At 36.3% G+C, this 25,766-nt stretch overlaps 1 protein-coding gene across 1 annotated transcript; it reads right to left on the reverse strand.

The window, feature by feature from the left end:
* Positions 1-3,889: 3,889 nt before the first annotated feature.
* Positions 3,890-5,690, reverse strand: LOC121248358 (transcription factor bHLH36-like). Its single transcript, XM_041146814.1, has 3 exons — positions 5,245-5,690; positions 4,583-4,918; positions 3,890-4,462 (listed from the first exon to the last, which is right to left on the reverse strand). Exons 1-3 carry the CDS (start codon positions 5,548-5,550, stop codon positions 4,376-4,378), a joined length of 729 nt encoding a protein of 242 aa, XP_041002748.1. The 5' UTR covers positions 5,551-5,690; the 3' UTR covers positions 3,890-4,375.
* Between the last annotated feature and the right edge of the window lie 20,076 nt (positions 5,691-25,766).

The following is a 25,766-nucleotide window of genomic DNA, read 5'->3' on the forward strand; positions in this document are numbered from 1 at the left end:
TAGGTTTGGTGCTTGCCGGTGTCCTATTTCAATGTTCTGCTGCTTCCTGTCATCAAGGAGAAGGCATGAGATCATCTCTTTTTTATGGAGTCAGTAGGCTTAATTGATAGAAATTATAATTCCCAAACTTTGAGACATGCTTTGAGTCATTAGTATGGGAATTTAGAATGTCTATCATTAACACCAATCGTGGTTGAGACTTGGTGAAATAGTTTTGGGTCCTTGTAGCTTTTACATAGAACAAAAAAGGATTCTCCATTTAAATCACTAACCATTGAGATGAAAAAGATAACATTAATGGAAGTGGAGAGAGTTATTCCTATGCTTTCTGTCATGGAGATGGAATTGTGTGAACAAAACAGGCTGGGTATCCTTTGAATGGAAGAGTAATGCATACTTAAAAATCTGGGTTGTGGATTCATAGGTGTGTAATCCTCTTTCATTTAGCAGCTAAGTCCCTCGTGCAAAATAGTTTCACACCCAATTATGTAATCTTTTGAGATGGGAATATTGTTTATCTGGAGTACACACAGAAGCTGTAATATTATTGCAATTTGAAAGATGTATTAGCTATCAGCTATGCTTTTGGTTAATTGCCGTGTTATTTATGGTCCTTGAGATAATTGCTATTGAGGCTTTGTATGGTCTCAAGTCTTTGTATACATTACTTGTAAAATCAGGGGCAGAGGAAATTGCTCTTTAAGGTTGGTTGTCTGGTGGGGCTTTACGTTCCTTGAAAATCTGTGGTCTCTCTAGAAGAACACGTATGAGGCGATGGTAAATGTCCTCCTTAACCACCAGCTCCATTGGGGCTAAATTAATGGAGCTCACATCATGTTTTCTGCGCCTGAAGAGGGATTTTGTAGCATCTTTCCACTCCCTCTCCCGTCGTGTGTTTTCCTAGCCACTGAAGCCCGCTGTACATTCGTATTAAGCTCCATCTAGACCCCATACCTTTCAAAGTCAATAAAAAGTTTAAGGTGTGTGGTCGGACCCCCAAGGAAAAATAGAAGATTAAAAATGGATTTGAAATGTGGAGGATGGGAAGGTTTTAACGACTGATTCTCGAGTACTATTTTTCCTTGTAATTTCTTCAGACTACAAAAGTGATAAATGAAGACTCCATCGATTCCAACAAATGTTGACTTTTGAACTTCATTTTTTGTAATTTTGTATCCTATTCATGTATACAACAGAATAACTTTTTTTTTTTTTTTTAAAAAAGAAAAAAGTTAGAGACTTGCACAGTTAAAATCAGTTTCTGCATTATTCCAAATAAAGAGGGAAAAAGCAACATGGTCATGTCATGAACCATGGACCACGCCCGATTCAAAGGATAAACAATTTTTCTTTTGAAATTAAGGATAAAAAAATAAATTATTAAAAAGAAAGAGGGTACTATACGGTACAAAATAATAAATCACCCAACTTTAATAGGGTTGGATATTTAGGCTTTTGAATTTAGTGTGGAGTTGAATGGGCCGGAGCTGCTAGCTGCCATCCTTTTTCTTATTTGGTTTTGTCAATTGGGCTTGGCCCAGAAAAGTTAACGATAAAATACGTTCGCATTTAATTTTGGAAACTGTAAATTCAAATTGTCTTCATTTCCGGAAGACATGGTTAGCTGCAGTGTCAAGCATCCAATGCAAAATTAATCCAATAAATGCATGCATGCAGCGCACACTAACACGTACATGATGTCATGATATATAATTCCGATAAAACAGCTCCTCTTGTCTTTTGGGTTTTTTTCTTTTCACACCCTTGTCCTTGTATTGTTTTAATTCTCAGAATTACATTAAAATATAGTCAGAAGTATAAGAGAAGGAGATCCAATATTATGGGATGTCCCAAATAATTAAAAGTCTCATTACAGTAATTGCAATGCTTAAAAAGAAAAGTACTATAGATAAAATGGCCGGCGGCAACCAAAGGTTTAAACCTATGTTGTTTGAAGCTGGCCGGGAGATATTAGTGGAATACTCGAGTCATGGAAGGGATCATTGTGTTTAATTTGTTTTAAGTGATCAAGGTACTGGAAAAACTGCATGCATGTTGTGGATCAAAGATCAGATCGATTCTATATATATATATGCATGCTGGAGGCTTTTTAACTCTGAGAATCGAAGAATATTGAAATGGCTATACGTAGTACTTTGGCAGCACTCCTGGCTAGGTTGTATTTCATATATCACAACACTCAAGAGCATATATTACATAAATATATATATTTAATTCCTTGTGGAGTTCAAAACAACATGATGGGACCTCAGGCCACATTATATCATTAATTTTATTAATGCATACATGTCTGTTATTATTATTATTATTAATAATTATTATTAATTTCCATTCTAAAAATCTAAGAAATATATTAATATCGACCAGCATGCAGCATGCATGCATGTGGTTCTTGCATTTAGAGAATTTGGATGAATATATATCGCGCGATCGTAGGTTATGTGAGATAACAAAAGTTTAATTAAGAAAAGCATATAAAAGTAAAATGCATTGGAAGTCAACTGGATTTAACTAATTTACAACAACAACAATTGCCCTCTACATAATCAACTTTTCAAAAACTTTTATTGGGCAAAATTAGACACTTTCCACCATTTAATTAACTTGCGATTTTCATTGTACATATATATATATATATATATATATATATATATATATATCTCACAAAAACTGTTAAAATGAACGCAGTACGTGCAAATTGTAATTACCAAACTAGTTACTGATGATCTACCTCGTTATCTGTTAATGTTGTGTTACATACATCATCTATATTTATATGCTCATTAATGATCTTAATGCATGTCTAGAAATGGACAAATATGGTGTTATTTAGCATTTGGTGATAGTACTCAATTAAAAGATCATTGCAGTGTATTAATTTTGATAACTTAGGATGTACGTTTCAAAATCATGCATACATGATAGGATGAAATTCTTATTTTCTCAAAATAATAAAAAAAATAACAAATTTATAAGCATAAGTACTTTTGATAGTACTGGAAAAGAAAATAATGGAAAAAATGGACTTTGGAGGGACTTTCTAGTTATAAGTAAGCTTTTAATATATTAAAAACTTACTTATATATAGGATGATATATAAAACTAAGTTATATTATATTCTTAAATATATTGAATAAAATCAAATGAATCAAGACCTAATATTCCAACATATTAAACTAATCATGTTAGTAGATTGTTATGAGATATGCTACCATTATTTAAAACAAACTAATTATGAATGAAGCTAACATAAGTTTGGTAGAAGAAGCAAGGAAACATATATATATATATATATATATATATATATATATATATATAGTTTCAACTAAAGAAGATCCAAGTACAAAAAAAAAAAAAAAAAAAAAAAGAACCCAGAGTCCAATATATATCTAGAATATAATTTCTTTAGAATAGTTGTTATACAGATACACAAATATGGAGTTGGCACTCAAAACCAATTTTAGATTTTTTTTTGAATTACCAACTGATCATATTATAAGGACTAAAACGATTATGCAAGATCATGATTATGCTCGTACTACCACCACAAAAAAAGAGCATTTGAGACAATTATTTATAGCGAGAATGACCATTTGAGACAAAACAGGCTCATGTTCACAGAAAATAATCTCATTTTCACAAGAAATAATCATTTTTATAGAAAATAGCTCGTAATAAATAAACAATTTTCTTGTAATGTATCCATATATAGTAAGGACAAAGTCACACTCATTTCAATAAGGGATACATACTACTGCAGATATTTTATATATATATATATATATATTGTGTTTAGTCAAATTTTATCTAATTTACGTTATCATTTTCCATTCAATTTGAGACTGAAGATTAAGATCAGGTGAAGAATTACGAGGGAACACAAAATCAGCTAGATAGGGGGAACCTTCTCCTTGAAAATATTTTTCTTATCTAATTAATTTAAACATGAAGATAATACCCCGATCAACTCTACCACTCAAGTCTGATCAAATCGTGTATGTATTTAATTAAACTGTACAACGATGAGGTGATCATGACAAGATGAACTATCACAGCAAACTCAAACCATGTTACAAGTGATAACAAGAACATTATGCTGCAGTGAATTAGTTGAAAACGATCGAAGTTTTGAAAATATGGTTGGGCGTGCAGAGTCATTTGCAAACCAGAGTAATGCAAGAACATAATCAATCAAACTATATCATGTGAGGGTACGTAAGAGGTCAGATATTCACAAGACGTCATACAAACCGGCCAAGTTCAGTGCCCAGATTTATAAAAAAAAAAAAAAAAAAAAAAAAAAAACCAGAGGCGGTAGATCAGTACCACACCGGAGTCTCCAATGAATGCGATTCTATGGGGATGTACATCTCAATGACGGAATCGCTTCAGTTAGTTTCTTTTGCAGTTCCGATAGATCAGGTTCTGTTGAATCGCTGACCTGTTAAGTAAAATTAGTTAGTATGTGACAGAAAATTTCTTGCACTGTGAAATCTTTCAAGGTGTACAAAAAACCCTAACCCTAAATCTGACAAATCAATGAGATGTTGATTCGAAGTACCTCAGACTGGATGGTGTGGAGAAACCTTTCATTCACTTTGGTGGAAACACAGTTTACAACAGTAAGTCCTCCTTCAATAAGAACTTCTAAAACTCTTGAAAGGGGCATCCGTTCCTCTTCGAAGCTGCTGGTGATTAAGATTTCCACTCCATCGCGACATGGGTTGACCTTCACAAAACTGGGTGGAGAACTATTTGAGCTTCCACTCCCATGGTCGGTAGTATTGGAATGCTTTTTTAGATTATCTCTTACAGAACTCAGTTCTTTGGTCTTCTTCTGCAAGTGTTTGATATAATTCCCAGCCTCATTTATGTGATCCGATTTGGAACGCTTTCCCTGGAACGTCATGGAGTGTATACCTTGAGGTCATAATCATGAAGAATATGTTTATAGCAGTGAAGTTAAAGGGTGCTTTGAAAGAGAAAGAGGGGGAGATTCTTCCAGGAATTTAGGAGGAAGAAGATGTAACGGTCATGCTTTAATTTCTGGACAAAATTCTACCCATCCATGAACTTTTACAAAAGTAGTACAAACGCGTGCATAGAAGAGGAAAACGAAATACAGGTTCGATTCTTAACCTTGATAAATTCAAGAGCTAGGGAGTAGGGGATTACAAGAAAGTACAATGACAAAGAACAAGAAAATACTGATTAATTCTTCACCTTGATAAATTCAAGTGGGAGTGAGGATCTAAGAGACGCGAAAAGCGTAGTCATTTCTTGCCTTCTTTGCCTCTCGATGTCCCTATGCGTCATCTTCTGTTTCTTCTTCTCATTAAAACTGCCGTAGTTGTGATCCAAGCTATCGCATAATTTCCGCCGCTGGCCCTTTATCATGGTGGTGTTAAAACTACTGCAATCCAGTGAAGCATGACCCACGATCAGATCTTGATCAGGGATTTTGTGCTGTTGGTGGGGGTGAGAGCAAATCTGGAAGACCAGCTCATTGCTTTGGTGTAAAGGAAACATTGTACCCAGAGAGAGAGAGAGAGAGAGATCAGAGAGAGAGAGAGAGAGAGAGCTATTTACGCTCTCAAAGTTCTCCCAGTTTATCTTGGAATTAAGGGTAAAGAAGCAGCCAGCCGATGGATGCTTTTGACAGGACTAGGATGCCAAAGATTCCTTCTAGTCTCTAGGCATAAATGGTGAGATAAGGAGTGACCTCACCGTCCACACCTTAAAAGCTTTCAGTGGCCCTATTGTGCAGAAAAACTATTTTAAAAGCTTCTCGTAAATCAAATCCGCTCACATTAATAGCGGAGAAAAATGTGTAGCCACATGACTTATAAGCAGAGCGTACGACTCACAAACCTTCTCTTAAGTTTCGTTTGGTTACCAAATTCAGCTCAACTCATCTCAACTTATCATTATAATTTTTTTAAATCCCAATACAAAATATAATAAACAATTCAACTTTTTCAAATTTTAAAATAATAATAATATTAAAAAATAATATTTTATCATCACAACTCAACTCAACTCAACTCACTTCAACATCCACACACACCCTTAATCATTTGCATCCACATATATATATATATATCATATATATATAATCAACGTACATATCCTATATCAAACATCTCATAACAATTTAGCTATCTTTTATATATAATGATAAAGGCTAACTCGACATGATCTCCAAATTACTTTTAAGATCATTAAGATCAATACAGTATCCGTTTGCTTTGGCGCTCGATAACCAGCTAGCTGGCTTACAGCTTTTAATAAGATCAAACATCGGCCTGGACTAGCACCATTTTCCTTTTCTTGTCAAATAATAGAATAATAGAATAATTGAATCAATTAATTCTTTATTTTATCTTATAACGATCTTATTCCCCATCTAGTTAATAATTCCCAAAACATGTTCTCCCTCTCACATTGCAAGAAGGAGACCGGCCCGGGTCGGCAAAGGGAGGGGAAAAAAAAAAAGGCAGGGACAGCACCAACAGTATCAAAGGAAGATCTCCAAGAAGATAGCATTAGATGAGGTCGTATCTTGTGACTAGTGCATGAGTTGGTAATGTGTACTATTATAATGTGAAGAGGGCAGTCAGTCGTGTCTTAGCTGCTTCCTATTTTCTTTCCCCGTGCGGCTTCACCCCACTAATTTGATTAGTACAGATAACCACAATACCATAAAACTAGTACTAGTGGCAGCTCTAATAATGAACACGCGAGGCTGGCCGGGGTGGTGCTGGCCGCCGCTAACATATACATATTTGGGACGACCTGATGCATGCATGCTACCATTAATAATTAGGATTAGATGTTTGGTTTTAAAAACAATAGAATACATTTAAATATAAAGAACGAAATTTTATTTTAAAATCGCTCTTCATTTTGAAATGCAAAAGTACTAATCGGCTTTTTATATTGATTATATATATATATATTTTCAAGAGGTTTTTTTAATTTGAGTAAACCGTTTTAATTCCATTGCAGTACTGAATTTTTTATTAACATTTTGACTCCTCTTCTTACTAATTTGCTTTTTACATTTTGGGTATATTTTCTTTGAACAATACTAATTATCTTCCCGTTGGATTATTTATTTTATTTTATTTCTTAATTAAGGAAATATTTTTTAATAATGTTATAAAATTTTTTATTTTTTTAAAAATATTTAAAAAAGTGTTAAAAAAAGAGCAAAAGAAAAAACACATAAATTAAATACAGTAATGGGAACTCGCAACGTGGCCGTAGTATTTCTCATTTTCTTTTGTTAAGATTTTTTACACTCTTTAATCTTATCTACACTTTTTGCCAACTTTTCTGCTATGGGTCAACTTTTACAGTCTTTTATGCTACTACTTTATATATAGTTTCTCTCCGACGTACACTTCCATATTTCGAGTGGGCTAATTTTCTTTTAATTGAATCCCAATGATCCCGGGTTTGAATTGGTACTCAATTAGACATGTTATATGGCTTTCTTCATTTTAACCCACTAATTACTTGCATATATGGGAGCTTTCTCGTTTTCTCTAATGGCCCATGGGGCCTTACATATAGACGGTAGCCTCGACTGCCGGCCACCGTTTTCATGAGCAGTCCCTGACTAGAGAGAAGCTAGGATTGGGAATGATGAAATTTGGTCAAGAAATTGTAGTAATATATATAGGGACTAATTAATTAAAGGTAGAGGCGCATTCTTCCATTATCACAAATGTTCCTAGTGTCGTATTAATTATGATATATTTTGTACGTGGGTTCAACCGTTCAAGTTAATTATCTCCTTCAAAGCATACACACACACATATATATATATATACTATATAATATATATTACAAAAAAAATACTTATATGCGATCAATTATTTACAATAAAAATGATCATTTCTTATTTTATCGGAATAAATTATCACAAGAAGCTTACAATATTCATCGGAGGCATTAATTTGCTTTTAGAACATAGAGATCAAGAAACCCCATACTCTTAACAACTTTGCTTTAGAAGACTAATTAAAACCTCGAATATTATAATTATGAAGTCTATAACCTTAACAGTTAATACTTTGCTTTCCGAACAGTTCGAGACACCAAAACAGTAGTTCTAAAAACCAGCTTTAATTGCTTTCGAAGACTATATATAAAGATCACGAGCGCAAACTTTAATCTTATTATATCACATGACTTTTAATTTCAGCTGATCAAAATATTATTGGTCATGAGCCTCATGCCCAATACTCTATCCAATCCAGCCTTTTCTTTTCCTTTTTTAACCTTTCCTTCTTCATTCTTTTTATCTTCCCCTAATTTTGTACGTACTAGCTAGTGCAGAAGATGATCGATTCCGTGTTCATGTCCACCCATCAAAAGCAATGATCATGTGCCGCCCCACTACCCTTTATACACAAAATCCACCATTCCATGGAAAACTCAGCACAATAACAGCAAATGCGGGCCATGCACCATCGTCGGTGACTCGATGATCATGTGGTGCACACGAGCCGTACGCTACTGATCTTACCGCTACTTTTATCAGTTTTCTTCTCTACCTAACTAAGATGTGATCGAGTCTCTGTCTTAACCTTTATTGAAGATGAAAGAAGATGCAATCAATCTCTCCATGCATCTACCATTCCAAATTAATAAATTGTAGTGTGTTTCATCTGGCCGCAATCTCCAATAGTACAGACATCAGATGAGACTGTCAAATAAATAGTATCAAAATAGCTAATCAATTGGCTCCAACTTAAGTTGACCAAGAATTAATATGGAATGATCAATTGGGACAAACTTATATTTAATCTATCTTAATTAATATTGTAGAGCTAGCATGCTTAAAAAATGGAACACATCAACGGTACTAATTACACCGAATGCATCCAGAGATAATGGAGGAATACTGGCATTGACATTGACTGCGATAGTTTAATTTTTTATTGGCATAATGCCATTATTTCGTTAAACCCATATATATATATATATGCAGAAGCCAAGATCAGGACAAATACCTTCAATAGTTACGGAGTCTACGAGTGACAGCTCGCGTCAGTTTTATTGAAAAAAGAAAAGAAAAATAAACTCAGCTTGCTCACGTCATTGAAGTTGAGGGCCACGTGAGGCCTCGTGGGCATTTAGCATTTACCCTGTTTACAGAAAATCATTGAAAATATGACATAATTGAGGCCACGTGAGCCACTCTAGCAATATAATAGCATGGTGCTTATTTTCTTCGCTATGATTATGTTCTTCTGTCTCCATTGACTACGTATGCTCTAGAAATTTGTTTTTTTAAGGAAAAGTTATTAAGAATAGAAAAAATTTAATTGTAAGTGATTTTACATATTAATATGTATATTTATTCATATAATTGATTAAAAAGTAGATTTTATTAAAAATAATACTAATTTAAATTTAGAATAAAAAGATAACAATATTAACTTGCAGATTAGTACGTAAATTTACTTGTACAAAATAAAACTCTTATATATAATGTCACGTAAAAAAGAAAGATTAAAGTGAACAAATAAACTCATCTCATTCATTTATTCTAAACATATATATCCGATAGTTTTTTTATTGAATAAAATTAACTCAAATATCTGTATTTGAAATCTCACATCTTTGGTGCCGGCAAGCACATTTAAAAAAAAAAATAATTTAAAAATAATTTGGATGCGGTGGATCACAGCACAAGAAATGTAAGATGTTTTGGTTTTATAAGCTAGTTTTATTAGCTTACAAAACTAAAACATCGAACAATATTGGTTGGTCTATAGTTTTATATTATTGGCTGGTTGTTGATTATTTGTTGATTGGTTTGTAATAAGTTGGTTAGGTTTTTGGATACTTGGGTTTTGGTTTTATGATGAATATTATAACTCTCAAGTATATAAGTTGTAACCACGGTATTCCTCTGCTATAGTTGAGAGTTTTTTAATAAACTTGAGACGGAATCACTATGTGTGGGGCTATTGGCTCTTTATAATATATATATATATATATATATATAAAATACACAACATGAACAGGTCCCCATATATATATGGTTGATTTAATTGGATTATTTGATATTTTCTACTTGATGATGATGTGTTCAAGATCTGACCAACTGAAAGTAGGAAGCATTAGTTTAGATCATATGTTTGGGATTCTCTTGGCTATGATTTGTTACGGGCAAGATATATACTTGGACATAAATAAAATTATTATATAAAAAAAAAAATCCAACTTGCGGCAATCAGAAGGCTTTCTAATTCTTAATTGTCCTTCTACTTCTTAATTGACATCATCCAACCTGCAAACTTCCAACACCTTCGTAAATAAACTGGAGGGCAAGCAAAATATGCACCAATGGGGAGCTAGAATTAAAAAGAAATGTTATTGCTATCTTCCAGCTTACGATGCCAACTCCAAATGCTAGCTAGCTGTGACAGTTTGCTTTTATCTTCTCTCTCTCTCTCTCTCTCTCTCTCTTTAAAAAAAAACGAGATAGAGAAAGGGAATAAATTGATTCCGAGTCTTCTTCATGCGAGTGACCTGTTCACAAAATTTAATGGAATTATATGTTGTTTGTTTCTTACTTTTGAATATTACTTTCAAATCTACGTACGTACCAACCCCAAAAAAAGGGAAACATGTAGATTACTTTATCATTGCCGGAAGCTTTATGATACTGTCGTTTCGATTCGTTTATAGATGAAAATCTTTGCAGAAAACTGATACTTTAAGCAATAAAACCTGGAATTAATCCAGCCAGAGCTTGAGCTTGATTAGTGCTCTCCATCGAGTTCCGTTTCGAGTTGGGTATAGTACTGTAACAGTGGCAGTTAGCTTACAGTTGTAAATTTGTCGGGTCGCTTCGCCAGCTAAACATGAAGATAAATACAATCATCGTGTACATATCTGCAATTCTGCAAATTCTGTTTAAAGTTTCATTGCTTTTGCTTCCATGCAATAATATTGCACTCTTGTTATTTCATTTGAAGTTGAGCCTCTCTACAGTCCAAACAGTCCTAGTCCACTGTGATGCTTACACGCTGATGAGTGTATAGAGCCCCAATTATTAGGTCGGAAACGAAACCTAAGTCCTCCGACATATGTCTTGATCGCATTAGATGGGAGGAAAATCGAATAAAATTCGTAGTATTAGGAATCTTTTAGCTGGGAAAGACGTGCATGGTCCACCTAAATGGGAAAAGTCTGGGTGGGGCTTCATCTGTGCCCACAAGCAAACAGTGATGTGGTCGGTGAGTGGTTCAGTCCCTACCTAACCTTATACTCGAAGTGATTAGGAATCTTCGTCATCTTGGGCCCATTAAAGATTTCTCTTAACAAACGTATCTTTGCCTCCGTCGAGCAACTCCATAGCAAAAACTTCAAGGGTTTGAATACACTTCTCTTTTTACACTACGCAATGAGCACGGCGTAGTGTAAAAAGAGATGGTATTGTCAAACCCCAAAATTACACAGATGGTTGAAAGAACTAAAACAACTCTGGAATTGCTTACTAGAGATGTATGTATTCGTATTCATATATATAATTAAAGTTGTTACAAAAGATAAGATTTACAAGAATTTAAACTTAAGTGTAAAAGGTAACTGCTGCAGAACAACGTGAAGAGGAAAAACAGAAAACCATGTCAACCACCAAACTACGATATCTTCAATAAGTTACGTAGTATCGTACGAGATATTTGGGGAAGAAGTCTCTGGAATATTAGACGAAACAGGGGAAGAAATAAAAGGAAATGAGGGAGGGGCGAAAAGTAAACTTGGAGAATTACCTGAGGGGTGTATGTGGCTGGTAGGATCAGTGACGTTGGATTGTACATGAGCTGGAAATTTTCCTTCGTCAAAGATCACATTGCGAGATATATAAACACGAACACCAAAAGCCTTTATGATTAAAACAATAACCAATAAAAATGAAAGGTGTGCTATAATATGATAATTTATCATTTGTATAAGGACGAAGGCATGGAAAACATTGATAGCCAAATGCTTGAAAATATATGAAGTCGGGAGGAAGATGAAAAAGCCGTTCATAAGGTGATAAATAATCAAGAACCTAGGTAGGTAAGCGATTAATTATATAAGTAGCGGTTAAGAACGCATCAACCCAAAATTTCTTAGATAATCCTGATTGAGCGAGAAGAGTAAATCCCATTTCCATAATATGACGATGTTTCCTCTCGGCGATGCCATTTTGTTGAGACGTATGAGGACATGATAATCGATGAAAAATTCCATTAGCACTCAGAAATTGCTTAAAGATGGTAGAACAATATTCACCACCATTATCGCTTTGAAATTGTTTAATGGTGGAATTAAATTGTTTTTCCACTAAAAGCTTGAATTTAACAAATGTAGAGTAAACATCGAATTTATTTGAAATAGGAAGCATCCAACAAAAACGAGTGAAGTCATCAATGAAAATTATATAATAGCGACAACCACTCAAAGAAGGAGTGGAAGTGGACCAAACATCAGAATGAATTATTTCCAACGGAGTAGTTGATTCTCTTGAAGAATAAGAGAATGGCAACTGTTTTGACTTTCCGAGTTGATAAGACACACAAATAGACGATTTATTTATTGAATCACTAACTGGAAGAGAAAAATTAGAAATGACACGATGAAGAATTGCTATGGAAGGATGTCCCAAGTGACAATGCCAAGTGGAGGTAGAAGCCTTGACGCCAACAGTCATTGTGAGAGCATGCAATTTTGGTGATGATAATTGACGCAGGTTGATCGGGTACAATCCATTATAACTTGGTCCTGTCAGTAGCGTGTCCCTCGTCAGGATATCCTTCACAGAAAAATCAGAACCAGTGAGTTCAAAAAGAACATTATTATTGTTAGATATAGAGAAGATGAGCGGAAGCTTTAGGACAATAAGCAACATTATTCAAGGCAAGGGTAGATGAAGATGTTTTAATGGAAGCATTGCCAGTACAAGATATGAGCAAACCTGTCTCGTTACCTACACCCACGGAGTCATCACGTTCATAAGGTTGAGAAGTCGCAAGATTAGTAATATTAGAGGTAACATGAATATTAGCACCACTGTCGGCATACCATTGATGCTGATTTAAATAAGTCGTATTAGCCTCAGCAACCATAACATCTAATTCAGTAGGAGGATGACGTCTGTGGAAGGAGGGGAAGGAGTAGTTCATGCGATTAAAGCAATCCAAGGCCTGATGTCCCTCGCATTTGCAGATCTGACATGGGGATTGAGAACGTGACTCAGACGGAGCATGGGCAGCTGAAGACGAAGACGGCAGGTGAGGTAATGGTTGTCGAAACTGGGTAGGAGAATTACTCGAGCCTTTAGATGTTCCTAAGAAATGAGATTTGTTACTGTTGTACCGAGAACCTGGTTTAGAACCAGGTTTATGCGAGTAGAGAGCATAGGGAACTACCTCAGAGTGGAGAGACTAGTTATGAAATTTTTGCATAAGACCATGGTTTAGTAACTCTGCATGGAAATCTGAAAATGACATAGATTTCTCTTCGGCGAGAAGCATATATGTTGTCACAAAGGAGTGAAAAGAGGAATTGAGACCCTTGAGAACAGAGAGAATTAAATCAGAATCATCAATCGGTTTTCCAATAGCAGATAATTCATCAGCAAGAGACTTAACTTCATCCAAAAAATTTTGGCAAGACAAGGAGCCTTGCTGTAAAGTTTGCAACTTTCTCTTGATAAGAGAAATACGAGACGTCGAGGGTGCAGCAAATCATGTGCCAAGAGCTTGCCAAGCAAGCCGAGAAGTTTCAAGTCCATAAATGGTGGAGACCACCGCAGGAGAGAAAGAAGAAATAATCCAGCCAAGTTCCGTTTGGTTCTTATACTGCCAAGCCATATAAGCAGAGTTAAGAATACCTTGGGCCTTTTGTTCATCGCTGGAAAAATGAGATGGACATAGATCGGAACCATCAATGATTCCCATGAGTCCATAGCTCCGAAATAGAGGAAGCAATTGAGTACTCTAGGCAAGGAAGTTAGTTCCATCAAGTTTGATGGAAATAACTTGAACTGGAAGGTGAAATGCAAAGGAAGACGACGAAGAGTTCGTAGTAGCAGCCATAGAATCAAAAGAAGCGTTAGCTATAGGAGGTTGTGATACCATGAAAGAACTAAAACAACTCTAGAATTGCTTACCAGAGATGTATGTATTCGTATTCATATATATATAATTAAAATTGTTACAAAAGATAAGATTTACAAGAATTTAAACTTAAGTGTAAAAGGTAACTGCTGCAAAACAACATGAAGAGGAAAAACAGAGAACCACGTCAACCACCAAACTACGATATCTTCGGTAAGTTACGTAGTTTGAATATCAGTTAATATCGATTGAACTTTATCCTTATCAATGGTACTGTCAGATACCCTCTTCCTCGGACATATATCACCGCATGTGCTGTCCCGAAAACACCTTCTTGCTACTCAAAGGCTTCCAAACATAGTGAGTGGTGTGCAACTATGGATGACGAGTTCTCTGCTCTTATGAAAAATGTGTTAAAGTATCTAGAGTATCTTCAGCCTCAAAAGGAGGCTTGACTGATGGCCTCACTCAAGGCCATATACAACTGGACAATGAAGGTAATGGAGCCTTAACTAATGACATTGACAACAGTCTACATTCTTGGAAAGACAGATCACGATGATCAGTCTATTTGTTGACTGCAATTGATTTAGTTAGTTATTTCCTTTTTTGATTCTTTCCTACTTATGTTTGTACACTTTCCTTCTTTTATTTATTGTAATCTTCTCAGTTTGAATACCTTGTAATTTCCTTACTTAGAGTGATACTTGTATATATACAACAAAGCTGTATTGTAACCAATTTATCGAGTGAATAGAAGAACCTTCTCTCTGGTCTTATTTTTCTCATGGTCAAAGCCCCTCAGGGGTTAACACCTTTCTTTGTTTCTTATTTCTAGTTACTATGTCGATTTCTGGTCAGTCTTCCAACTCCTCCTCTTCCTCCTCCACTCTCTCTCTACCTAGTATCACTCACTTTATTTCTATCAAACTAGATGGTAACAATTATCTGAACTGGGTATCACAGTTCCTACCTGTGTTGTGCAACCATGATTTAATGGACATTGTGGATGACACTAAGCCATGCCACCAAAACCTCTCTCTGATGAATCAGGGAATTTGACAACTGAAGTCAATCTCAATTTTCTGTTACGGCAAAAGAAGGATCAATACCTTCTTAGTTGGTTTAATACCACCTTGTCTGACAATGTGTTATCATCTGTCTATGGCCTACATACCTCTAGGCTAGTGTGGAACTCTTTGGCAACAAGTTTTGCCTCACAATCTAGGTCCAGAGTGGCCTATTTGAAGCGACAACTTCAGTCCTTAAGTCAAGGCTCACAAACTTGCGCTCAATACCTTGGTCATGCCAAGATTCTAGCTGACCAACTCACTGTAGCAGGAAAAGCAGTGGATGATGATGCCTTGATCTCCTATATTTTGAGTGGCCTTAACCCAAAGTATACTGCATTTATCACTTCCTTTCACTTTGCCACTAGAGATCCAGTAATGTCTTTTGAAGACTTTCAAGCCGAGTTGTTTAACCATTAGATCCTTCTTGGAAATCAACACAACCAACAGACTAGTGAGTCAAGAAACTTTGCTCTCTACACTCAAAAGCCTAAATCTTCTAATTACAAAGGGAAGAACACTAGGCAGGGACAGCAAAGGCACACCTTTCTCTATAAGAAGTATGAAGGACATAGACCTAAAATTGAGACAAATCAATCTAGCTCTCAGAGAGGACCTTGTCAAATTTGTGGGAAGTTATGACACCAAGCATTGGACTGTTATCATAGAATGAACTATTCATATCAAGGAAGGCATCCACCCTCTCAGTTGATTGCAATGGCTGCCAGGATGAACACTACAGCTGCTATACCTGATGAGCAACCTTGGCTTGCTGATAGTGGTGCCAACAACCATGTTACTGCTACTTTGGACAATCTCACACTTTAAGAGCCATTTAAGGGTCATAGAATGAACTATTCATATCAAGGAAGGCATCCACCCTCTCAGTTGATTGCAATGGCTGCCAGGATGAACACTACAGCTGCTATACCTGATGAGCAACCTTGGTTTGCTGACAGTGGTGCCAACAACCATGTTACTGCTACTTTGGACAATCTCACACTTTAAGAGCCATTTAAGGGTGATGAAGAAGTGGCTGTGGGCAATGGTTCAGGTTTACCATTCTAAACATTGGTTCATCAACTTTCTTTCATTCCCACAAACCTTTTAAGCTCAATAACATTTTACACTGTTCAAATGCAGCAGCAAATATGATTTCCATCCAAAAATTTTGTGTTGATAACAAGTGTTGGTTTAACCTAACTAACAGTCATTTCTTTGTCCACAACCTCACATGGCAGACTCTTATGCAAGGACAAAGTAGAGATGGGCTCTATCCTATTCAACTCTCCAATGCAACCAATAAAGTCAAGAAATTTACAAGTTTTCTTGGAATCTCAGCCAATGCTACTGTTTGACATCGTAGACTAAGACATCAAGCTTTTCCTATCTTGAATAAAATCAAAGAATATGCTCATATTCCTATCATTGAGTCCAATAAAAATGTTGACATGTGTGAGGCTTGTCAATTGGCAAAGGCAAAAACTCTTCATTTCTTAGATTCTGCTAATGTAACCTTGAAACCATTGGAAATAATACATTCTGACTTATGAACCTCTCCTGTTATTTCTGCCAATGGTTTCAAATTCTATGTTGCATTTATTGATAACTTCTCTATATTCACTTGGATCTATCTTCTCAAAACCAAGTCTGAAACCTTTGAATGTTTTGTCAAGTTCAAATGTTTAGCAGAAAATTTGATGTCAAGAAAAATAAAGGCTTTTCAATTTGATGGTGGAGGTGAATTTTTCTCTAACCAGTTCAAAGAATTCCTCTTTTCTAATGGCATAACCCATTGTATATCATGTCCTTATACTACTCAATAGAATGGTCTTGCAAAAAGAAAACATAGGCACATAGTTGAGATGAGAATTTCCCTCCTTACTCAGTCTAAACTTTCAAATACATACTGGGTTGATGCTTTTAACACCTCAGCATACCTCATAAACAGACTTCCCAGTCTTGTGTTGAACAATAGTTGTCCTTACTTCAAGCTACTCAACAAGGCCTTGATTACTCTTTTCTTAAAGTCTTTGGTTGTGCATACCCTTCTCAAGCCTTATAACACTCACAAGCTCATGTACAGATCCAAGAAATGCATATTCTTGGGTTACTGCTCAAATTATATAGGGTATAGGTGCCTTGATCCCTTGATAGGGAAAATTTTAATCAGCAGAAATGTGGTGTTTGATGAGTAGTCTTTTCTTGCCCAAGACTGGAAACCATCTCTACCTATGTCTACTGCAAGAGAGCCTCCTCAACAGGTTAGTCCTTTGTATTTTAATGATGTTAATTTACCTTTGCACCACATTGCATCAACACAAATTTCAACTTCTGAAAATTATGCCACTGTTGCACAGAATTTAGTTTCCCATAGAATCATATATCCAACACCCATTTTTCGGAACCATCACAAGAAGAAGAGCCAGCAGTCTCTTCCATACTTGAGCCACCTCAAGCAAAGGACACAACAACCACTATTGTACCTTTTCCTCAACCCACAACAATGCCTATACATCCTATGACAACTAGGTCAATGGATGGTTCTAGGAAACCCAAAAGCTTCTCAGATTGCAAAGTTTACACAACCACTAATCATCCTCCCATGGCATCGCATACACTAGTTTCAGATATTACATTGCCAACCACACCTTATCTTTTTTTCTAAGCTATTAAATCACCGCACTGGACAAAGACCATGAAAGAAAAGTTTGAGGCTCTTTTAACCAACCAAACCTGGACCTTATGCCCAAGACCCTCTCACAAGAATGTTATTCATAATAAGTGGGTTTTCAAAGTCAAGCAAAAGACTGATGGTTCTCTTGACAGGTTCAAAGCTAGACTAGTAGCTAAGGGGTATGAACAAAAAAATAGAATTGATTACACTGAGACATTCAATCCAGTATTTAAAGTGTTAACTATTAGAACCATTTTAGTTATTGCTGTCCATTTCAATTGGCCCTTGAGACAACTTAATGTTTCCAATGCTTTCCTCCATGGCACACTTAAATAAGAAGTCTACATGGAACAACCATATGGTTTTGTGGATCAAAGATATCCTCACCATGTTTGCAAGCTGCAAAAATCCATCTATGGACTTAAACAGACCCATCGAGCCTAGTTTAACAAGCTTGCAAACACTCTCCTTGCTCTTGATTTTCAAGAATCCAAAGTGGACTACTCATTGTTTGTCTTTCATCAATCTAACATTCACTTGTTTCTATTGATCTATGTAGATGACATTATTCTTACAAGCAACAATGTTCCAGCTATGACAAAATTGGTTCACTGTCTCAAGCAACACTTTGGTATGAAAGACCTTGGCTCTTCAACTTCTTTCTTGGTATTCATGCCCAATATATGCCCAATGGCATGCTGCTATCATAGTCCAAGTACACACTAGACCTACTCTCTCGGTTCAAGATGAAAGAAGCTAAACCTACAAAAACACCCCTTCCAATAGGCTGTCAATTGTCACAACAACATGGGATCCCTTGGAGAATGCTACTAAGTATAGGCAGCTTGTTGGGGGCATTACAATACCTCACTTTAACAAGACCAGACATCCGTTTCTCTATCAATCAGCTGTGTCAATTGATGCACAACCCCACATCTGCACACTGGACAACAACTAAAAGAGTTTTGAGATATCTCAAAGGCTCACTTAATCATGGTCTCATGTTCACTAAAGGATCTCTCATACTCAATGCTTATCGTGACTCAGATTGGGCAGGAAACCCAGATGATTGAAGGTCTACAACACGCTATGCCGTATACCTTAGGCCATGTCTCATCAACTGGAGTGCAAAGAAGAAAACTGTGGTAAGCACATCCAGTACAGAAGTTGAGTATAGATCACTTGCACTCACTACTGCTGAACTATATTGGATTTGAATGCTTCTTCAAGAGCTCAAGGTACCTATCACTACTGCCCCTACCATCTGGTGTGACAATTTAAGGGCACTATCTTTGGCAACCAATCCCATTTTTCATGTAAGAACAAAGCACATAGAAGTGGATTATCACTTCATCAGAGAAAAGGTTGTCAACAAAGACATCACCACTAGATACCTTTCAACCATTGATCAAGTTGCATACATTTTTACTAAAGAACTCATCTCAGATTGATTCTTGTTACTAATAGACAAGCTGAAAGTGACAACATCATCCATCAGCTTGCAGGGGGATGTTAAAGTATCTAGAGTATCTTCAGCCTCAAATGGAGGCTTGACTGATGGCCTCACTCAAGGCCATATATAGCTGGACAATGAAGGCAATGGAGCCTTAACTAATGGCATTGATAACAATCTACATTCTTGGAAAGACAAATCACGATAATCAGTCTGTTAGTTGACTGCAATTGATTCAGTTAATTATTTTCTTTTTTGATTCTTTCCTAGTTATGTTTGTACACTTTCCTTCTTTTGTTTATTGTAATCTTCTTAGTTTGAATACCTTATAATTTCCTTACTTAGAGTGATACTTGTATATATACAGCATAACTATATTGTAACCAATTTCTCGAGTGAATAGAAGAACCTTCTCTTTGGTCTAATTTTTCTCAAAATGGCATCTGGTTGTTAGTACCTGTGCAACCTGGTATGAACATCATTGGCTCAATGTGGATTTTTAAATCCAAACACAAGTATAATTGGACTCTGGAACAGCGCAAGGCCTGTCTAGTTGCCAAGGGCTATCACCAGCAACAAGGTATCTATTTTTTCGATACCTTCAGTCCAGTGGTTAAACCCATGACAATCTGGTTGGTACTTAGCCTTGTTGTTTCTCATCAGTGGTCTATCCGAAAAATTGATATCCAAAATGTGTTTCTCCATGGGAATTTGTTTGAAGAAGTTTTTATGAACCATCTTGTTGGCTATGTCTATCCGAGCTTCCCTAACCGTGTCTGCTGACTACATAAAGCTCTTTATGGGCTCAAGCAAGCCCCCAGGGCCTGGTATGCTCAACTTCATGAACACCTTTGCACACTTGGCTTCACCAACTCTGCCTCGGATTCCTCCTTGTTCATTTCTCACCACGGCACAGTCACCTTGTTTGTTCTAGTTTATGTGGATGACATCTTAATTACTGAGTCCAACTCCTCTGCAATTACCAATCTTTTTTTTTTTTTAAAAGAAGGTATCCCACGTTTATTGATAGCATTGCAATTACCAAGCTTATATCTGATCTTAGCAATGAATTTGTTGCGAAGGACTCGATCACTTAAGCTATTTTTTAGGTGTTGAAGCTCTCCACGTTGCAGATGGTCTTCTTTTCGCTACATCACCAACTTGCTCCAGCGCACATATATGCATGCTGCAAAGCCAGTTTCTTCACCTATGTCTTCATCGCATCAGTTATCTCTATTCTCTGGTACCCCCTGTGCCGATCCGTCCTTATACAGGAGTGTCGCTGGTGCATTACAATATATCTTTCTCACCCGTCCTGACATTTTCTTTGCTGTAAACAAAGCATGCCAGTTTATGCACAAGCCAACCGATGCACACTGGACAGCAGTCAAACGCATTCTAAGATACCTCAAGTTTACACTTGACTTTGACTTACTGCTTTGACCAAACTCTTCAAATTAGTTGTCCATCTACTCGGATGCAGATTGGGCTGAGTGCCCAGACGATCGCAAATCGACTTCAGGTTTTTGCATATTTTTGCACCATAATCTGGTGTCTTGGAGCTCCAAAAAGCAACCCATGGTGGCTCTTCTAGTACCGAAGATGAATACCGAGCTGCCGCGCATGCCACTACGGAATCACTCTAGTTACAATCCTTGTTACGTGAACTTGGTGTCTATCTCCCTCAGTGTCCTGTTCTTTGGTGCGATATCGGCATTACTGATCTCACCGCCAACCTAGTCTTCCACGCTCGCACCAAACACGTCGAAATTGACTACCACTTCGTTTGGGAAAAAGTTCAACAAAAATCACTTGAAGTCAAGTTCAGATCCAGCAAAGATCAGCTGGCCAATGGGCTCGCTAAACCATTGTTTCTACACAGTTTTCACTACTACGGACCAAGCTTAACGTTGTTCCCTCCACGTTGCGCTTGCAAGGGCATATTAAGGAAACTTCCACTGACAACCATCAATACTAGCAAGTTGCCTCCCATGCAACGTGAAATTTAGGAGCTTAACTCACGCAGCAATAGAGGTTGCACTTTGTTTTTAAAATCCCTATAAATCAATGCTAACGTATATAATCTCTGCATGATCCTAGGCTAATTTACTTTATACCCGTTGCATGTAACTTTGTCTATATATTTGTAATGAATTGCCATATAATACACGACGGTTTTACCCAAAGGTTCTTCTATGTTTTAAGAAGGATTCTCTTGCTTTCAAAAAATAAGATGGTTCTCCACATTACATTCATACACTTTGATGCTATATTATATTCATAGGATACTTCTAATGAGGTCATGCAGATAACTAGTTTTAAAGTTTCAAATCTCCTTCAAAGTTCAAACACTGAAATCTAGCTCTTATGCAAGTTTGTTAGAGATAATTAAACTCACAAGTACTTTGGTATAGAAAGAGTACTAGTTATAACAATGCTTCATATAACCATGTCAGCTTTGGCTGGGGATAAAGAGTTTTCCTGCTGCAGTTTTACAAATTCCTCATACTAGAAATGCTGGAGACTGAGGTTCTACTGATAGACATTCTTCTTTGCAAAGAACCTTGTGAAGTGCACAAGCAGAGAAACAGATCTGTTTCTCTGAAAACAACCATAACTGAAAGGACAAAAATCCATTTTTATGCCATGATCGCATAGAATACCAAGAACTCAGCAGACCAAAAGCAACCACGAGCCGTAGCCATGCATGTCAGAATAAATACAACATTAATATACCATGACCAGAAGTACAGTAACCCAATAACAGGATGAAATCGCATTTCCCATGCCAGCCTCAGTAGCTCCATTTTGCACATCCGGAACAGAATACAGAACAAAGAACAACAATATAAAAAATAGTTCTACTCGGCACAGTTTCGATACTATATAAAGTACAAAGACAGACTCGACTCGTTTCCTACTACTACCTACTACTAACACACCACTTTTGGCATTTGACGTAGAAAGTTATCGTGGTCATCACACCTCAAATACTTATATTTTACCCGCTTCCACTTTTCACCTCACTCTAAACCCCAAAGTGGGGAATACATTTTAATTTGTTCAACTTTACTTTTCTTCCTTTCTTTCCGTCATTTCTGAAAATGAATTCAACAAACAACTTCTATTTTGTTTTTTATTTTCACAACCATGGAAAAGTCTTATCACAATACTATACTTAACTAGGCTTCAACTCCTGGATTTGTAAGAGCATGTAGTTCATTAATTTAATGAGTACGGCTACTATACCACTTGAAATTTACTGTTTAGATGATTCTCTTGACGTGACATTATCATATAGTGACACGTGATTTATTAAAAAAATATACTCTTTATTTTAACGGGTGATCGCTTAAAATATGTGATATTAACAAATATATTTAAAGATGATGAAAAATAAAATAGAAAATCTAATATTTTTCACTCGATTTCACGAATGAATGGCGAGGTGCACTACAACAGAATGTGTGTTTTGTGATAGAGAAAACTGTCACAAAAAAATGGCAAACCGTCACTAAACATATTTGGTGACGGTTTGAAACCGTCACCATGACCGTCACCTAAAGTGCGTCACAGAAAATATTTGGTGACGGTTTACTGTTCAACCGTCACAAAAAATACTTTTAGTGACGGTTGGAAGTGTTCCGTTCGGTACAACGTTCAAACGTTCCTTTTTTTGTGACGGTTATGAACTGTCACAGAAAATCACGTTCGGACGTAAAATCAAACGTTCGGACGTTATACCCGACCGATTGGCGTTCGAATGAGAGAAGTTGACGTTCGTTGGATATCGTGTTCGAACGTATAAAATTTACGTTCGAATGTTAATGCGTCCGAACGTTAATTACATTTAACGTTCGAATATTTGTTCGAACGTAAACGTAAATGTTCAAACGTAGCGCGTTTAATGTTCGGACGTTATTTCGAATGTAAACGAAGGAGTGTCCGAATGCAAGTTCTTTGTTCGAACGTTAGTCGCTTTACCGTTCGAACGGTTTGTTCGTTTTAGCGTGAGTACGTTCGAACGTATAGTTTAACGTTCGAACGATTCAATTGTATTTACGTTCGAACGTTTGTTACAGTGTGAACCAACGTTCGAACGATTTTTATTTACATTCGAACGTACAGATCAGAAATACTAATTTCATAAATTTTAAAAACATAATACCAATTGTATCATATTACATACCCAATTAACAAGTAACAATGTCTTATAAAAGTACAAAATTAGATATTAAAACTAGTCAGAAATATTGATAAAATTTATTTCTTCTTTTTCCCTCGCCCACGGGGATTCTGTTGCAACGACATAACACGTTCCATTTGCACCATCATCTCCCGTTGCACTTGCTCTTGCACTTCATTGCGTATTCTTTCCTCCTGGTCTCTCTGTTGGTCCTGCAAACGCGTCTCTAAATGAGACTGTTGTTCTAAGAGAGACTCTAACTCTTGTTGTCTCGACCTCATATACTCATTCTCACGCCGTGCAGCTTCTAAATCTGCCGTAAGATTATTAATTTGTGAAGCCGATGAGGTTGAGGAGGATGAACATTTATGCTTGATAGATCGTCCCAAACCTCTTGCCATACTAGACTGCAGCCCAAGCACTTGCGTGAATATGTTTATGTCACTAGGAGAGGATTCCTCAGAAGCCGACTGCATCTCCAACATTTTGCTCTGCAATTTAAAAGGTAATGATCGTAAATAATTAGTAACGTATTAAAAGAAATAGAAATAAGAAATAAACTATTAAAATATTATATAAATAATTTATTTAACAAAATTAACACTGCTTACATAATTATCTGCAGCGACAGGATCCATCCACTCACTATGCTCATTAGTGTGAGCAGCAGCATAGACATGAATGAGGGAAAAGTTTTCAGGATCATCACGTTTCTAACAAAGCGAGAATATTAACAATTTTAAAAAGATAATATTAGTACTTATCAGAAATAATATCAGGAAAATAAATGAATTCTATAATTTTTTAATTACCATTTTTTCAGCAAGACAGTGGAATGACCTTGAACCGGCACGATGGTGGACAGTCAGAACGGATCTATTCTGTGCATTTGTAGAACTCAAGTGCTACAAAATATATTAAAAATGTTAATTGTAATATGTATACATATAATATATAAAACGAATATGAATGTAAATAATTAAAAGATATAAATGTAAAATACCTAATAATCTGGAGATGCGAAAAGATCACAACACTTTCTCCAATCATCTAACTTCATCTGCTGAAAAGGAGACTGCGCAGCCTCTTCCAACGTCTCAAACTTCTTGAAGTGGTCATGACATCGTCCTTTGTGACGTCGGAATAGTGTAGCCATCAACTCATTCACGGTTCTCAAATCCTCGCTACGGCCAAAGTCGAGGTCGAATTCATCCTAATAAGGGAATCAGGTAAAAAATATAATATATTAATCTAGGTGAAAAAAATATACTGAAAAGTAAACTCACCAGCACACGACTTCGAATGTGCTCCTTAATCTCTATCGGAACATCTCGCCATGAGCGCACATAAAATGGAGCATAAGCTCGAACTACTGTGCCAATATAGGAGGAAAGCGCTGCTGCACTATCATCCACTCCTCCAGTGGAATTATCAGGAATTGTGATCTTCAGTTTACCATGCCTTCTATTTTTTTCAAGAGAGATTCCACGTGTATAGCCACGACCGCGACGTGCAGATGCATCAACTACATGATAATAGATATACTATAATTATAATTATATAGTTATTGAGAAAAAAATATTAACTATATATATAATTATCAACGACAATATTTCCTTACTGGTAGGTATCGACTGGCTGTTGTTCTCTTCTGTGTTAGCTTCATCTTCAGGAACGGATTCCTCGAGTGGGAAGTCCTCAATGGGTTCAGGACTTGGACTTGACGGAGGCACATTTCTTCGTTGTCGTTTTGGCGGCATTCTTGAAAATAATTAATTATATCAAAGAAAATTAATTAGAAGAAATTATGAAAATTCAAGATATTTTATAGTCACCTATATGAATAAAATATTTAGTACTTTTATTCTTCAGATGAATTTTCCATGCTTGTTTCAGAATCTCCATCAATAACATCTTCATCATCATCATGCACCTCTTCTTCATCATCTTTATCCACCTCCTGCCCAGATTCTGATTCGTCTTCATCTTCTGACTCGTTTTCTTCTTCCTCCTCACTGACTTGAATTGAATGATCATTTAATACAGACGGGTCGAGATGTACGGGTGGGACATCATCTCTACACAAGGGGAGCAACTCGAGTGCACCGAGGTCAACAAACAAATTAATACCCTCTCCATCTTCCTGGTATGCCTCAACAATCGGAGTGTCATCTTCATCTCCACTATTCTCGTAATCTGCACCCGTTCCTGCTTCATATATATTTCG

This window comes from Juglans microcarpa x Juglans regia, chromosome 2D, assembly GCF_004785595.1.
Source record: "Juglans microcarpa x Juglans regia isolate MS1-56 chromosome 2D, Jm3101_v1.0, whole genome shotgun sequence".
In the NCBI taxonomy this organism is placed as follows: Eukaryota; Viridiplantae; Streptophyta; class Magnoliopsida; order Fagales; family Juglandaceae; genus Juglans; species Juglans microcarpa x Juglans regia.

What these genes read in the sequence shown, in the direction of transcription:
- LOC121248358 (XM_041146814.1), bottom strand. Translation starts at nt 5,550, where the DNA reads ATGTTTCCTTTACACCAAAGCAATGAGCTGGTCTTCCAGATTTGCTCT. An exon ending in TCCCACTTGAATTTATCAAG is followed by an intron (nt 4,919 to 5,244) that starts GTGAAGAATTAA and finishes ATGACGTTCCAG; the next exon opens with GGAAAGCGTTCCAAATCGGA. An exon ending in TCCACACCATCCAGTCTGAG is followed by an intron (nt 4,463 to 4,582) that starts GTACTTCGAATC and finishes TTTACTTAACAG; the next exon opens with GTCAGCGATTCAACAGAACC.